At 57.4% G+C, this 14,040-nt stretch overlaps 1 protein-coding gene across 4 annotated transcripts in view; it reads left to right on the forward strand.

Annotated features, from left to right (window-relative positions):
• Positions 1 to 14,040, forward strand: part of SDK1 (sidekick cell adhesion molecule 1) — an 857,904-nt gene that overhangs the window by 788,337 nt on the left and 55,527 nt on the right. For all 4 annotated transcript variants that reach the window (XM_070231391.1, XM_070231392.1, XM_070231390.1 and 1 more), the window contains exon 35: positions 1,547 to 1,648. In XM_070231391.1, the coding sequence (XP_070087492.1) occupies positions 1,547 to 1,648 (102 nt within the window). The remainder of the gene's footprint in view (positions 1 to 1,546; positions 1,649 to 14,040) is intronic.

Raw genomic sequence — 14,040 nt, forward strand, 5'->3', positions numbered from 1 at the left:
AATAGAGGAAGATTGACACAGACGTTAGCTCAGGTCAAATCTCCCTCAAGCAAAAAAAAGAGGAAGATTGGCAACAGTTGTTAGCTCAGGGCCAATCTTCCTCAGCAAAACGAAAAAGAGAACAAAAGAAAGTGGATGAAGGAAAGAGGAAGAGGAGCTAGCACTTTCCAAGGCCCTACTGTGTGCTGGCACCCTTCCAGGGCTGGCTGGCTAATGCCACTCCATTTCATCCCCGCCCCCACCCAACAGGTAGCTGGCCCAGCCCTGGGTGCTGGGGCAGGATGTGTGCAAGCTCTGTGCTTTCTTCTGCACTGCAGTGCTGCCCTAAACACTGCGTTGTCCATCCATTGTCTGCTCACTCTCCACTGCCCGCCCACCCGTCACTCCCTCGCCCATTTCCTCGTCTCCCCCATCACACGCTCGCTGAATGCCCTCCTGGGCCGGGCACTCTCCCAAACGCAGCGTCATGGAGGAGCAGCTGAAAGAGCATAGTGCAGACCGGGTTCCGGTTATGAGGGTTCCCTGGCCGGATCTCCCCCAGGCTTTTCAATCCTGGGTCACGAAGACCGAGAGGGACAGCCCTGACCCACGCAGCTTGTCTGCGGCCACTCCTGTTTCACAGTTGACTCCTTGGAGCCCTTTGTCCTTCTGTGGACTTGGCACTTCATGAGTCCCTGGGTTGACACCAACAAGCCAGGCCGGTGTGAGTCTCAGAAGCCACTTCCGGTGGCTTGTTTATAAGGCAGCACAGCTCCATTGGGGCTGAGAAGGGGGCAGGCTGGATCCTGACTTGGCCACGTGGCCAGAACCTAGTGGGCATTTCTGTGCCGCGATGGAGGCAGGACCCCAGTGGTCTGATTCACTGAATCTCCACTGCTGGGAGGCGAGATATGCAGGCCTGGCATGAGTCCCTGCTCACCCCATTCACACCGGTGATCAGACTCGCACATAGGGCTGAGGGACGCCAAGCTATGGAGGAGGCAATATTAACCCGTGGGAGAACCTTCCCGAATGTTTTGGTTTCAAGGTCAGCCCCTCTCACCATGTCGGTTAGCACAGAGCTCCCGCCTGGCTCCCTGCCCTGTGTAATCCTGTGGCCACAGCTGCACACACTATTTCTTCCAGGACACGTTCATTGAAAACTCGCAGGCCTTTGGTTTGCCAGTGTAGATATATATTTTTTCAATGCCAGGATCATGCTCCAGCTGTTTTTACTTCTCAGGGGAGATTCTGGACCATGAGGCAGGTCCATATCCTGTCTCGTAATGTAGATTCTATGCCTCAGAGGAGGGACTTGCTGCCACCCACGGCGCTGAATGCACCGGGCGAGGCTTTTGCTTCCCCAGATGTGGCTGTGTCATCGCTCCCCGGGATGGGGAGGAGGGTGACGCTGCTGGGACATCTCCACAGACGTCCCTGTGGAAGAAAGTCATTTCTTCCCCCCCAGCCTCTCCCCAGAGGACACGACTCCCTCGCGGGGTTCCCACAGGGCACTTTCTTAGGGAGGGAGCTGGCCCTGGGCTGACGCATCTCCGTCGCCTTGCAGATCTGAGGAAGTACCGGCGCTACGAAGTGGTCATGACGGCCTACAACATCATCGGCGAGAGCCCGGCCAGCGCGCCCGTGGAGGTCTTCGTCGGCGAGGCCGGTAAGCTCTGGGCGTCCCTCCCATCACCTGAGGCCACAGCGCGTGGCCTGGCCCAGCACGCTCAGTGGCCAAGCAGCGTCCACCCGCGTGGAAGATCTTGTTGCTGGGGGAGCGGGAGGTTTCCAGGCCGCAGGCGGGGCTGAGGGCTGGGATGTCCCCACGGCTGCAGTGAGAGAGCAGGTCTTGCTTCTGAGACCCAAGGGGTTTCTTTCACATGTGGAGGGGGCCGGCCCCGTGGCCAAGTGGTTCAGTTCGCACGCTCAGCTTCAGTGGCCTCAGCTTCCCTGGTTCAGATCCTGGGTGAGAACCTACACACCACTCACCAGGCCATGCTGTGGCAGTGTCCCACATAGGAGAACTAGAATGACGTAGAACTGGGATATACAACTAGGTGCTGGGGCTTTGGGGAGAAAAAAAAAAAGAGGAAGATTGGCACAGATGTAAGCTCAGGGCCAATCTTCCCACCAAAAAAAGCCAAAACAAACCCCAACAACATCTGGAGCCAGCACATTTATCAGGACCTGCTCTAGGAGAGTGATGCTGTTGCCTCCATGGGAACTTAGGTGTGTGGGTACCTCAGTTTCTGGAGGGGGAGTGTCTGTCCTTTGTCACCCGCCGTCCCTGGCTGGGCCTCTCTCAGCAGTGGCCCTGGCACTTGAGTAGCCTGACTGCCCAGTGACAGCCCCCTCTCGGGTCTCGGAAGGCATGTGAGTCATTGTTTCTACCCCTTTTAGATAGGACGTGGCCCCTGAGTTTGTTTCAAGGACCATCCCTTCTGTGGGGCTGACTCGTGTGGAGATGGTATATCCTGTGTTGAGATCAGACTGTGACTTTGTCCTCTCCAGACCAGCGTGGCCTCAGTAGCAAGAGCACCCGTGCCCTCTGCCCGGAGGCCCCTGCCCACAGAACCTCACACTCCCCTCAGCCAATAGGCCTTCGGGTCGCTGGGCCCAGGCACGGGAACAGGTCAGGTGACCTTTTGCCCTGTGGCGAGGTGGTTGTTACAAACCAATCGGGAGCACTGAGGGTGCAGCTCAGCGGGATTTTTCTGGAGTGGTCAAGTGAGGACGAGTGAAATGAGACACCGGGAGCACAGGGTACATTGGCCTCTCTGTACACAGAAATCTGTCCCAAGGGGTTCCTTGGAGCAGAGGGGGAATGTGGCACTCACTGTCTGTAAGAGTGGCTTCTGGCACCTGGGCTCTAGTTGGCCACCAGGGTGAGGCGGTCATGCCGTGGGTTGAGGGGAGCCCATGGCAGCCAGTGGGGATCTGTGGTACCTGCATTGCCCTCCAGTCAGCCTGCACTTCGGAGACAGGACCCAGCGTACGGGGGAGCCCAGGGCACGGCAGGCAGGGCCTTAGTCCCAGGGACCAGGGCAGACACCCAGAGAAGAGCCTGGAGTCTGGGTAGGAGACCAGGTAGGCACTGGGGTGCCCTGTCCAGCGGGCTGAATGACAACATGATGATGCCCTGCTCCCACTCTCGTTCTGGGCTTGTCTGATTTGTGGTAAAATACATATAACGTGAAATTTACCCCCAAGTCGAAGTGTGCAATTCGCGGCACTGAGCCCGTTCACAGTGGCGTGCAGCCATCACCACCGTCCATCTCCAGGGCCTTCTCATCTTCCCACACCCATTAAGCAGTGCCTCCCCTCGCCCTGCTCCCCCAGCCCCCGGCAACCTCTCATTTACTTTCTGACTGTGCATTTGCCTACTCTCGATGTTTTGTGCTCATGGAATCATACAGTCTTTGTTCTTTGGTGGCTGGCTTCTCTCACTCAGCGTCATGTCCTTGAGGTTCCTCAATGTTGTCACCGGTGTCAGCACTTCATTCCTTCTCGCGGCCGAGTAGCGTTCTGTCATGTGCGGACACCACACTTGGTGTATCTGTTCGTCCGTTGATGGCCCCTTGGGTTGTTTGTGGCTTTGGGGAGGGGACCTGCTGCGAGGGTGTGCTCCAGGTCTTTCTCAGAGGTGCTGAGCCCACACGGGCCAGTGGGGAGGAGGGAGTCACAGAGACTGCAGCCGGGTGGGCCTGGCCCCCGACGGGGACGCTGGCTGCTCCTGTTCCCCCCCAGGGCTCCCCCTCTCCTCCCCTCTCCACAGTGGGGTCCCTGCTCCCGCTCTTCCTGTAGAGGCCTGTCCTCCTGCCCAACACACCCACTCCCCACAGTGTTCCACCGCCACCAAGTCTCCCCGTCCCCGCCTCTGGATCCTTTCTGATGCCACAGAAGGCAAAGGGAAGCCCTCCCCATCACGCCCAGGCTCCCAGGGCTGGTCTGACCCCACACATGTGGGCTCCCAATAGCAGGCCACGTTGCTGACGGAGCTTGAAAGAGGCGCTAAGAACGGGGTGGAGCTGGTGTGCATGCTGGCACCGGGGGAGTGCTGGGCAGTCTCCGGAAATCGGCTTCATGCAGAGGGCCAGAGCGCTGTCACCCCTTCACCCCGTGAGTCCACTCGAGCTCCAGGACCTCCTCCAGTGCCTTCTTTCAGAAGCTCTCTCCGACCCCCTCCCTCAGGCAGAGTTTGGGGTTTCTTCCTCGGTGCCCAGATCCTTGGCTGCTTTGTGATGACCTCTGCATTTGTTATCAGATGGGCCTCTCCTGTCTGTGTGTGTCTGTCCTCCTCACTGGCTGTGGCGTCTCATCTCGGCATGCTCCTGGTCCTGGGATTAGGACCCAAGGGGCCCGAATGCCTTTGCTGTCCTGCAAACAGACGATCTAGAACTCTGCCGTGAGGCCCTGGTGCAGGGGAGCAGCAGTGGGCCTCCTGGGCACCAGCACAGGCCTGCAGATCGGGCTGAGGTGAGAGCAGGTGGGAGGAAATAGGGGGACAGGGCTGGTCTGAAGATGCCTCATCCTGAAGGAAGGTGAGGAGTGACAGTGACTCCGGCCCCTGTGACTGCAGTGGCCCCAGTAACCTTCCTGCTGGAGACACATGCACTCCTGTCGTGGACTTGTTTCTCCATTTCGTTTTCTTCCTGATGCTCCCACGGTGGCCTCTGCAGGGAAGGGCGAGGCAGCCCCAGTGAGGGCGCAGGAGCGGTCTCGTCTCTGGAGGAGGCGGGCGGGGTGCTGGGATGCTGGCGGGGTGCTGGGATGCTGGCCCGTCTGTCAGTCCCCGTGGGCGGGCAGTGGTGACAGAAACCAGAGCAAGTCTGCTAAATGCTAAGGGCCAGGCTCCCAGCAAGAGGATTCTCGTAAGGGCCACACGTGCAAAACCCCATATGTGACCCTACAGCTCTGTTCCCCCAGTGCAGTACCAATGGGTGGGCAGGAGGGAGATCCCAATGGAAGGAGGGTGGACATCTACTCCTCCCGCCATGATGTGGGCTACAGCCTTTCAAAGAGACTCCAGTCGAGGACATAGAACACAGGCGAAAGAGTATAGGGCAGAAGGGCTGGAGGACCCTGGGAGAGGGTGTGCCATGCGGCTTTGGGGAGGGTGAGGGGGCGAGGAGGAGGGGGTGCCCGGTGGAGAGCTGCCTGTCATTGGATGGAAGTAGGTGCCGACCTGGGCTCTGGGACCCAAGGGGCAGGACCGGGGAAGGGTCACGGCCAGAGCTGCAGGCGGTAAAATGGGACCAGCTCTGGCGTTTGGGGGGAGGAGGAGAGGGGAAGCAGGCTTCCCGGCGAGCGAGCGCAGCAGCTGCTCTGGAGCTAATGGGAGAGTCTCAGGTTTGACGTAGCACCAGGAGCACAGACGGCTGTGTCCCCCCCACTCTCTTTTTCCCCGGGCTCCCAGCATCCATCCACTACAGCTCTGTGTCGTCACTGACCTAGGGTGGCCAACGCTGGGGCAGCAGAAACGACCTCACCACTTCCCAGCGGAGGAGGTTAAGGGGCGGGTTGAATTGAGTGGCCCCGAGTCCTAAATGAGTGGAGCTGTGAGACAGATCCCGAGGGCCCGCGAGGAAGGCTGTCCCAGGCCAGGAGCCCTGGGACATTACAGGAGTCAGAAGGAAACGTCCTTCATGCCACCTGCAGCACGGCCGGCATTGCTGTGACTGATACCTGAGGGAAGGCGGCAGGACATCGAGCACAGAACCCACAGGTGCGCGAGGCACGCGGAGCCACCGGGTCCTCCCTGATTGGAATGCCATCCTCATTTTATTTAACAGACACACACATGGCAGCAAGGCCCCTCACGAGCCCTTCCTCACTCTGGGCGCCCACCCCATCCCAGCTCGCTTTCTCCATCCTCAGAGAGTCTGTGCCCACGGGGTCCTCCATCTGACCCTGGGGCCTAGGAGAGGGTTCCGGTTCAGGCTGTGTGGACAGGGCCTGGGATGGTGTCCCAGAAGGAGCAGCTGTATCATCATCCCAGCTGTTACTGAGGGCTGGCCCCGTGGCCGAGTGGTTAAGTTCGCGCGTTCCACTGCAGGCGGCCCAGTGTTTCGTTGGTTCGAATCCTGGGCGCGGACATGGCACTGCTCATCAAACCACGCTGAGGCAACGTCCCGCATGCCACAACTAGAAGGACCCACAACGAGGAATATACGACTATGTACCGGAGGGCTTTGGGGAGAAAAAGGAAAAAAAATAAAATCTTTTAAAAAAAAAAAGAAAAAAATGAGACTCAGAGAAGACGTCGCTTCCCCGAGTCCACACAGCGGGCAAGCCAGCTGGTATTCGCACCTGCAAATGGGCCAGCCCTTCCTTTCGAATTGAGGGTCCTTCCAAAGGCTCCCCTGCTGGCGTGCTCCTCCGTTGCTGGGGGCAGAGCCCACGACTGTGTCACACACATACCCCTCCTTGCTCCCGTCAGTTTCGGTCCCAAGAAAAAGGGGCCCAGAGGGGTCCCTGAATTCAGCCTCCTGCTCCTCACCCATCGGATGCGGCCCGGCTCCCTGGCTGCAGACACACGGACGTCTCCCCGAGCTGGGCCTGGCAGAGCCCGTCCTGCAGTTGGGGTTCTCAGCTGTTATTCAGCTTCAGCATGTTTCTCTGTCATCTGTGTTTACACGACAGAGACTGTTCCGGAAGGTGGATGCCAGTGCTTCCAGCATTGCTGCCATCCCCGTCCCTGCCTCTCACAGCCCGAAGCGCCCCCGTTGTAATGACTTCATTCTGACAATGAGAGGGACTGCTAACCAAGCCTCCAAAAATAAAATTACATCAGGCCAGTTTCTGTTCGCTCAGCTGCATGCTTCCTCATGTCACAAACTAGTCAGCATGAGATGCTCAGACTTTTATGAAAACTGAGAATGAACCGTGGTTTCATGTGTAGACCTGCAAGACTGAGTGTTGGCTCTGCTGGTTACCAGCTGTGTGACCGTGGGCAAGTCACTTGACCACTCTGAGCTCTGGTCCTGAGGCATCATAGTGTAGAGGGGAAAGCTGCAAGCTAGGAGTGAGGAGACTCAGGTCCTCATCCCAACTCTGCCCCCAACTCATCTGTCCCACTCACAGGATGCATGTCCAGCATGTGCTTGGACCAGGGCCAGCCTATTTGGTGAATGAGTGATTGAGACCCCGGGCAAGTTACTCTATTTGTCTGGCCTCATCTATAAAACAATGAGATATTTAGAGTAGAAGATCTCTGGCTCCCCTCTAGCCTAAATATATAATATTTAAATCCTTTTAACCTCAGAGAGAAAGGGTAATTTTTAAGAGATTTCTCATTGAGATTGATTTCTGAGCCCAGGCATTACACATTGGTAAAAATAATATATCAGTAAGGACGCCAGTTTGCAGGAGCTAGAAACCCAACTCAAATAGGCTTAAGCTGAAAGAATTATTTATTAGCTCATGTGATGGAAAAGTTGAAGAGCCTGGATACAGCTTCAGGCATGGCTGAACCCAGCACCCTAACAAGCTAGTCTCATGCCTCCTCTTGATTCTACTCTCTTCTCAGTTTGCTCCTATCTTGGGCAGGCTCTTCCTCAAGGTGGCCCTGCAGCTCCAGGCAGCAGAAAGAGAGTTTCTCTTTTTCAACAATGCCTGCAGTGGAAATCCACTGGCTCTCTTTAGTGACATCCACCTGCAAACCAGCTGATGTGTCCAATGACCTGAGGTCCCCAAAGCCAGGGGGTGATGTCATCTCTACCTGGACCTCATGGACTAAATGGGAGGAGGGTCCCCAGGGGAGACCAGGATGCTGCTGCTGGACCAAGGGAAAGGGTGTTTACTACAGATGTCTATGCAGCACTAATGGCAGCGCTTGCCAAGTGGTCAGAGCTTTTTCTGGGAGAGGTGTAGAGACCATGTCTGTGCGTTCCTCAGCAGGACGGCTGTGCCAGTCACGCCAGTGAAACCTCCGGCCCAGCCCTGTGTCCTCAGGGTTCCGGGTGCTACGGGGCTGTCAAGGAGCCCATATCCTGGCCTTCAAGACACTTACTCCTCGAGGGCGGGCCCCACTTTCAGGATACGCCTGCCCCTGCCTGGGGATGCGGGCCAGCACATCAGCCGCTGTATTTCCACCAGCCCTGGTGGCGGGCCTGCAATCCCGACCTCCCAGGCTGCTCCCCGTGCGCACACCATTCCGCCCACACCCAGCTGTGTCCACCTGGAATTCCTGCTCTTCCCTCCCTTCCTTGGAGAGACGCCCAGCTTCAGGGCCGGCCCCTCAGAGGACGAGCCGCCTTCTCTATGGCCAGACGGTCAGAACTGGTGCTCCTTCCTCTGTTCGGAAGCACGTGGCCCACACAGCTCTCTGCACTCCCCTCTGTGGTCGGGTCTGCTCTGTGGGACCCATGAGGGTGCAGCAGGTGTCGCCTGCCCTGAGCGGGAGTCATGGGAGCAGATAGGAGCGACCCTCGCCCTGCCGCTGGCTTCCTCACCCTGGGAAGGGGGATGACCACGCCCACTCTCGTGGAGCAGGAACCCCCCCTCAGCGGCTGCCCTGAGCGCTCATCCCAGTCCTGGTCAGGACCCAGCAGCCCCCGGGCCCCGCTCTGCCCCGTCTACTGCACAGTCACCGCTCGGGGCAAAGTCCTCGGTCCCTGGGACTGGTGGGCTCTTACCAAGTCTGTTACTCCGGGGGCAGGGGTGTTGTGACAGTCCCTGTGGATTCGGGTTGCTTTCCTGAGGCAGCAGCTGGGTCCCTCTGGCACAGGGTTGTGGAGAAGACTCAGTGAGACTGAAGACACTGCAGGCGCTGGCACGGCCCCAGCCCAGAGCCGCACACACCATTGGGAGCAGAATCTTCCCTTCCCGTCCACCTGAGCTTCAAGGGCAGGGCGAGGGGAGCGGTCCTGGCCACATCCAGTCTTGCCTTCCCTCTGAGCCTCGGCCCAGCTATACGGGCAGAATGGACGCCCTGTCCAAGTTCAAACCATTCCATCTGAAGAGCTCAGACGATGCCGGCATGGAGAGGAAGCCCAGAGTGAACCCGAGGAGGGTCTGGCCCGACGGGTCGACGTCGGCCAGGAGCCGTTTGGGCCCAGAAGTCAACCGAGGCAGCAAGTGCTGGGCCTGGACCTGAACTTACGCCCAGACCCAGCGGATGTTCAGAAACTTCCCGTGGGGCCCGCAGACTGCAGGTCTGCGCTCCTGGAGGATGGGCCGCTCTGCGCAGCCACGCAGAATCACTTCTGGGGCCCAGGCATGCCATCGGATGGCTTCACTGGGCCTCCAGCTATTACTGGACGTGCAGGAAGAGGGGAGGTCCTGGGGCCAGCAGCCGCGGAGCCCAGGGAAAAGGCAGGCTGCCATCGGAGGGGCGCACGGGGAAGAGGGCTTGCTCCAGGGAGGAAGACAAGGTCGGCCTCATCCTTTCCCTCTCTGCCGTGAAGAGTCGCCATGGTAAAGATGCCCACGTGGGCGCTTAGGCTGAACACCGAGGTTGGGGGGGGGGGGTCACCATTTCCAAGGACTGGGCCCCTCTGGGCAGGGCGGGCTCGTGAGCTCAGGCCTCCTTCTCTCATTTACCCAGAACAGTCCTGCAGGGGAGGCCATCGCCCTTTGTGCATACGCGGAACTGAAGCTCCCAGAGGGCTCCAGCCACCTGGCCCAGGACCCCTCCTGGCCAATGCGGCCCTCACTGCACAGGCTTACAGCCTGACCACAGCGTTGCTGGCCTTGGACAGACGCGTCTCTGCCAAGGTCCAAGAGCAAAGTCAGACACTGCAGGGCCGGGAACAACCCCCTCCGGCCTCAGGAGCTGCCATGTGTGGCACAGAAAGAGAGGACGGAGGGGCAGGCTACATGGGGAGTGGGCCAGGGCCTGTCCTTGGGCCTCTGTTTCCTGGTCTGTAAAATGGAGCTCAAAGTGCTGCCCACTCCCCAGCCCCCCCCACCCCCCCTCGCTGGGGGCAGGAGATGGAAGGCAGTCTCCACAGTGCTGGGGCCCCGTGGCTGCTCTGAGATGTACAGCTGGGCTCCTGGCAGCAGTGCACAAGGGGCCCGGTTGGGATTTTCAGCCCACCTTTGAGGGTCCTCTTGTGTCCCCCTTTGCAGCCACTTCAGCTCTGAAAAGCCCAGCCTTTTATTTCCCCGCCTGGCCACAGCCTCTGGGTCCCCACGGGCCTGCAGAGGGGCCTGGCACCCAGTGAGCCCCACGCAGAACTGGGCTGGGACTTTTCACCTCCAGTTCCAAGGTGGTGGTCAGGGTGGCCAGACCTGCGCGGCGACAGCCAGAGCTTTTCAGGCCCGAGGGACGCCCCAGTGCAGTGCCAGCCAGCCACCCAGAGCCAGCTTTTCTCCTGGGGCTGGGGGCCGTGTTTCCCCTCCTCCACTGAGCGCCTCCAACACATCCCAGCTGAACACGTGTAAACGTAACCCATGCTTCCAGCTTATTCGTGGAGCTCTGAGTGCAGCCGCAGCTGCTCCGGCGCCCTCGGGGAGAGACTGGAAGGCCCCATCCCACCCAGCCCAAGCTGAGACGCTCTGAGTGCATCTCTTGTCTCTGCCCCACTGCCCCGCTGGTCCAGGAAGTACCTCAGAATCTCCTGGGCTCCTGCAGGGAGCCCGGGTCCAGCCCTGCAGTAGGGAGGGACCATGTGACTCCCAGCCTCCACCTGGGCTTCTCCAGACCGCACCCTTTGCCTCGGGCCTGGCCACTACGGATCCAGGCCAGGTCTGGGGTTGCCGCTTCTGGCCTCTGTAGCCTCGTCCAGGGACTGGAGGTAGCAGGGCCTCCAGGATTTCTACGTAGGAGGGGCTTGGTCCTGGTGAGCTGGTTCAGGGTGGGAGTTGAGACTCGTGGTTTTCACCCCGGTCGTGTGTGTATCTGGTGCATCGCGTGTTTGTGCACGGGAGACAGCGGGAGAGAGCAAGCAGGGCTTGCTGCTGTGTGAAGAACATGGGCCACGGCCAGGCGATGCCTCCCCTGCATGAGGCGGGCGGTCCTGAGGGGAGGGCAGGGGCTGTTCCAGTGGTGGAGGAACTTCACGAGCAACCCTTGAGCTTATCCCTATTGTTTTACATCATCAAACCCATACCTGCCACCTTGTGCCTGCAGAGGACCCCAGGTCCAGTGCCCTGAAATTATAAATCAAGCTGCTGTGGACACCATTACAAATCTTTCACAACTTCTCTGATGCTTCCCTTAGGATAAAAGGCTAGAAACAGAATTTCTGGTTCAAAGGACATAAACATTTTGCACTTTCAAAAAATGGGAACTCATTGACACCCTGTGCTGCAGTGACCAGAATATGGGTCTCGTGCCTGTTCCTCCCTCCCCAACTTTAAATCTTTCCTCACGAGCTAGATGAAAGTTATTTCGTTGTGTCTTCATATACGGCTTTTAAATTAGCAGTCTGTGGTTAATGCCTGTGATTGTTCTCATGGGGGGGGTCTTACTATTTTTGTTGATTTGTAAGAGCTCTTTACATATTAAAGATAGTGCATGCAACTGTATTTGTGGCAAATAGTTTCCCTTCTCTGTTGTGTGTCGCTAGTTAGATTGTGTTTAAGTTGTTGTGTTCCCTACAGATCTGCTGCATCTCTGCTTCCCATTCAGAAACCTGGCAACCTTGAAACCTTGAAACGAGAAACCAAAAAACCTTGTCTTTTGAGTTTTTGTGGTTTCATTTTTTCCGTTAAACTCTTTTATCCATCTGTAATTTACTTTGGTACCCGGCATGAACTGAGCTGATAAATAGATTATTTGTTTCCAGAGAAGTTCCCACTCCCTGCACCATCTCTTGATTGATTCTTTCTTTGTGACAGACCTTTAACCATGTTTTAAACTCTTACAGAGTCGAGTCTGTCTGAGGCCTCTTCTCAGTTCCACCACCATCTTTACTGACCCCTGGCACTGCCAAACCTTTCATTTATATCCCTTTGCTACACCTTTTCCATATTTAGTGGCGCTGGTCCTATTCTCTTTTGTTTTGCAAAATTTCTCAGCCATTCTGTCAACTTCACAATCATTTTGTCAAGTTCTCAAATTCTGCTGGGATTTTTACAGGAAGTGTATTAAATTCTGAATGGACATGGAAATTCTTGACATCCTTCACACGTCCTCTCCGAGGACTGGCCTCTCCCCTCCCGCATCTCTCGCTGCAGTCGTAGTTTTCTGGGTTCAGGTCCTGCGCGTTGCTTATTGGACACATTTCCCGCGGTGTCATCACAGTCATGCTCTGAGCCCAGGTGTCCCCATGACCTGTCCCCGCTCTACCCCAGCGGATCTGAGCCAAGGCTGAGGTCCACCTGGTTACGAGGACGTTAAAGATCAGTCCAGCAAAGGAAGAACTTCGTCAGTTCTCCAAGGAAGGGACCGGGACCTGCTCCTGCATCCAGGGGAAAAGCCCTGAAGAGTTCAGGTCAGCAGCCCAGTGTCCAGACCTTTGGTCTTCGGGCCTTCAACTTTTTCCACAAAGGGAAAACAGACGGACTCGCAAACTTGGTATTTATACTCATTTGCTCTTAGTGGCATTTGGGTTGCTTTTGGCATATGTGTTGCTTCAGAAGACAGAAAAGTACCTTGAAACTATGGGTTTTCTAATGTTGTTTCTACCTTTCCTGTAAATACTCCACGTTGTTAATTACCGTTGGGTGGAATGAGAGAAAAATGTCGCAGCTTCTCGCTGTGTGAGCTCCCCCTAGTGACAAATGGAGCCAGGGCTGGGGCTGCACGTGAACTTGCCAGGATTCAGAGTCCTGCAGGTTTGAAAACGTGTGTGAGTGTGTGCTGAAGAGTGAGTGGCGGTTGTCTACAGTCGTTGTGTGGTTGTCCTGCCTTCCTAGGGCTGCAGTGTCTCGCTTTCGTCATTGGGTGGGATCTCCAGGTGATTATTGTCGGGACCCAAGCTCATGAAGTCATGGAAACCCTATGCAGTTTCTTCTTGTTCCCGTCTCACCTGTTGGTGCAGTGGGCGGTGCCATGCGAAGGCAGAGGCATGGAATTGCATCTAGGCTGTCATGAATGATTGACGGACATCTGCTGACAGCCTACTGTGTGCTAGGTGGGATTGCTGTCTCCAATTCCCAGATGAACAGCTGACATTCAGAGATTATCACCGAGTCTGGAGGTGGCCGAGGGCTCCTTGGGGCCCTTCCCACCCTCCGGTGGGGCTACAGCTCATAGTCTTGTTCCCTTAATGCACAAACGCTCTATGAGCCACTGCTGAGGAGTTCAGACCAGAGACCCTCCAGTGGGGCTTCCTCCCGTGTCGCTGTGCCTGACCCCCAGCAGGCGGGGGGCACAGATATGGTGAGTACATGGAGAGTTTGCCCACCCCTTCGCTGTGCCAGGCAGAACTGCAAGATATTGTTGAGGCCCTTGGCTGCTTCCTCCAGGCTCTCTCCACAGCATCTGTTATCCCAGGACATCCTCTCGTGAGGCCCATGTGGTGAATAAGGTGACAGAGCCAAGTATCCTGTCGATTTTAAAGCTCTCCGCAAGCACAGGGGGGGCGGGGGTGCTGAGCAGGGGGAGGGGGAGGGAAGAGCAGAAGCGGGAGTGACAGGAGCAGATGCTCCCAGAACTCAGGGCTCTCCTGGGACTAAGCTAGCAATACTGAGTTAGGCACAGCCCCTGGGAGAGGTGAGAGGGAAACAGCGTGGGCCTGATATGGCCTCATTACCACTGGGGCGGAGAGAGGGGCAAGGACCACCCCACAGGTGTGAGTGGAGACCCGCCCCCCAGCCGGGACCCCTAGAAACCTCTAGAGTCACCATTTCCACCCCATCTTCCACTCTCCTGCCTGAGCGATCCTTCCTAAACCTCAGCCTCATCCTGTCACTTTGGGTCCAGCCCTCCGTTGGATCCCCATTGTCTGTTGGGGAAAAAATGTCTGATCCTAGGACGGGTCCACGGGCCCCTTCGGCCCTGCACCACTCTACCCTCCAGCATCATCTCTGGCGGGCTCTGGACCCACCCTGCCTTCTTCCAGCCGCAGTGAGCATCACCCAGACCCCCAAATCTGGGCATCTCTCCCACGCCCCGTGACTTCATATGCTGCCCCCTCACCTGGATTGTTGCCTTTCCTAGCAGACACG

Source organism: Equus caballus, chromosome 13 (genome assembly GCF_041296265.1).
Source record: "Equus caballus isolate H_3958 breed thoroughbred chromosome 13, TB-T2T, whole genome shotgun sequence".
NCBI classification, from domain to species: Eukaryota; Metazoa; Chordata; class Mammalia; order Perissodactyla; family Equidae; genus Equus; species Equus caballus.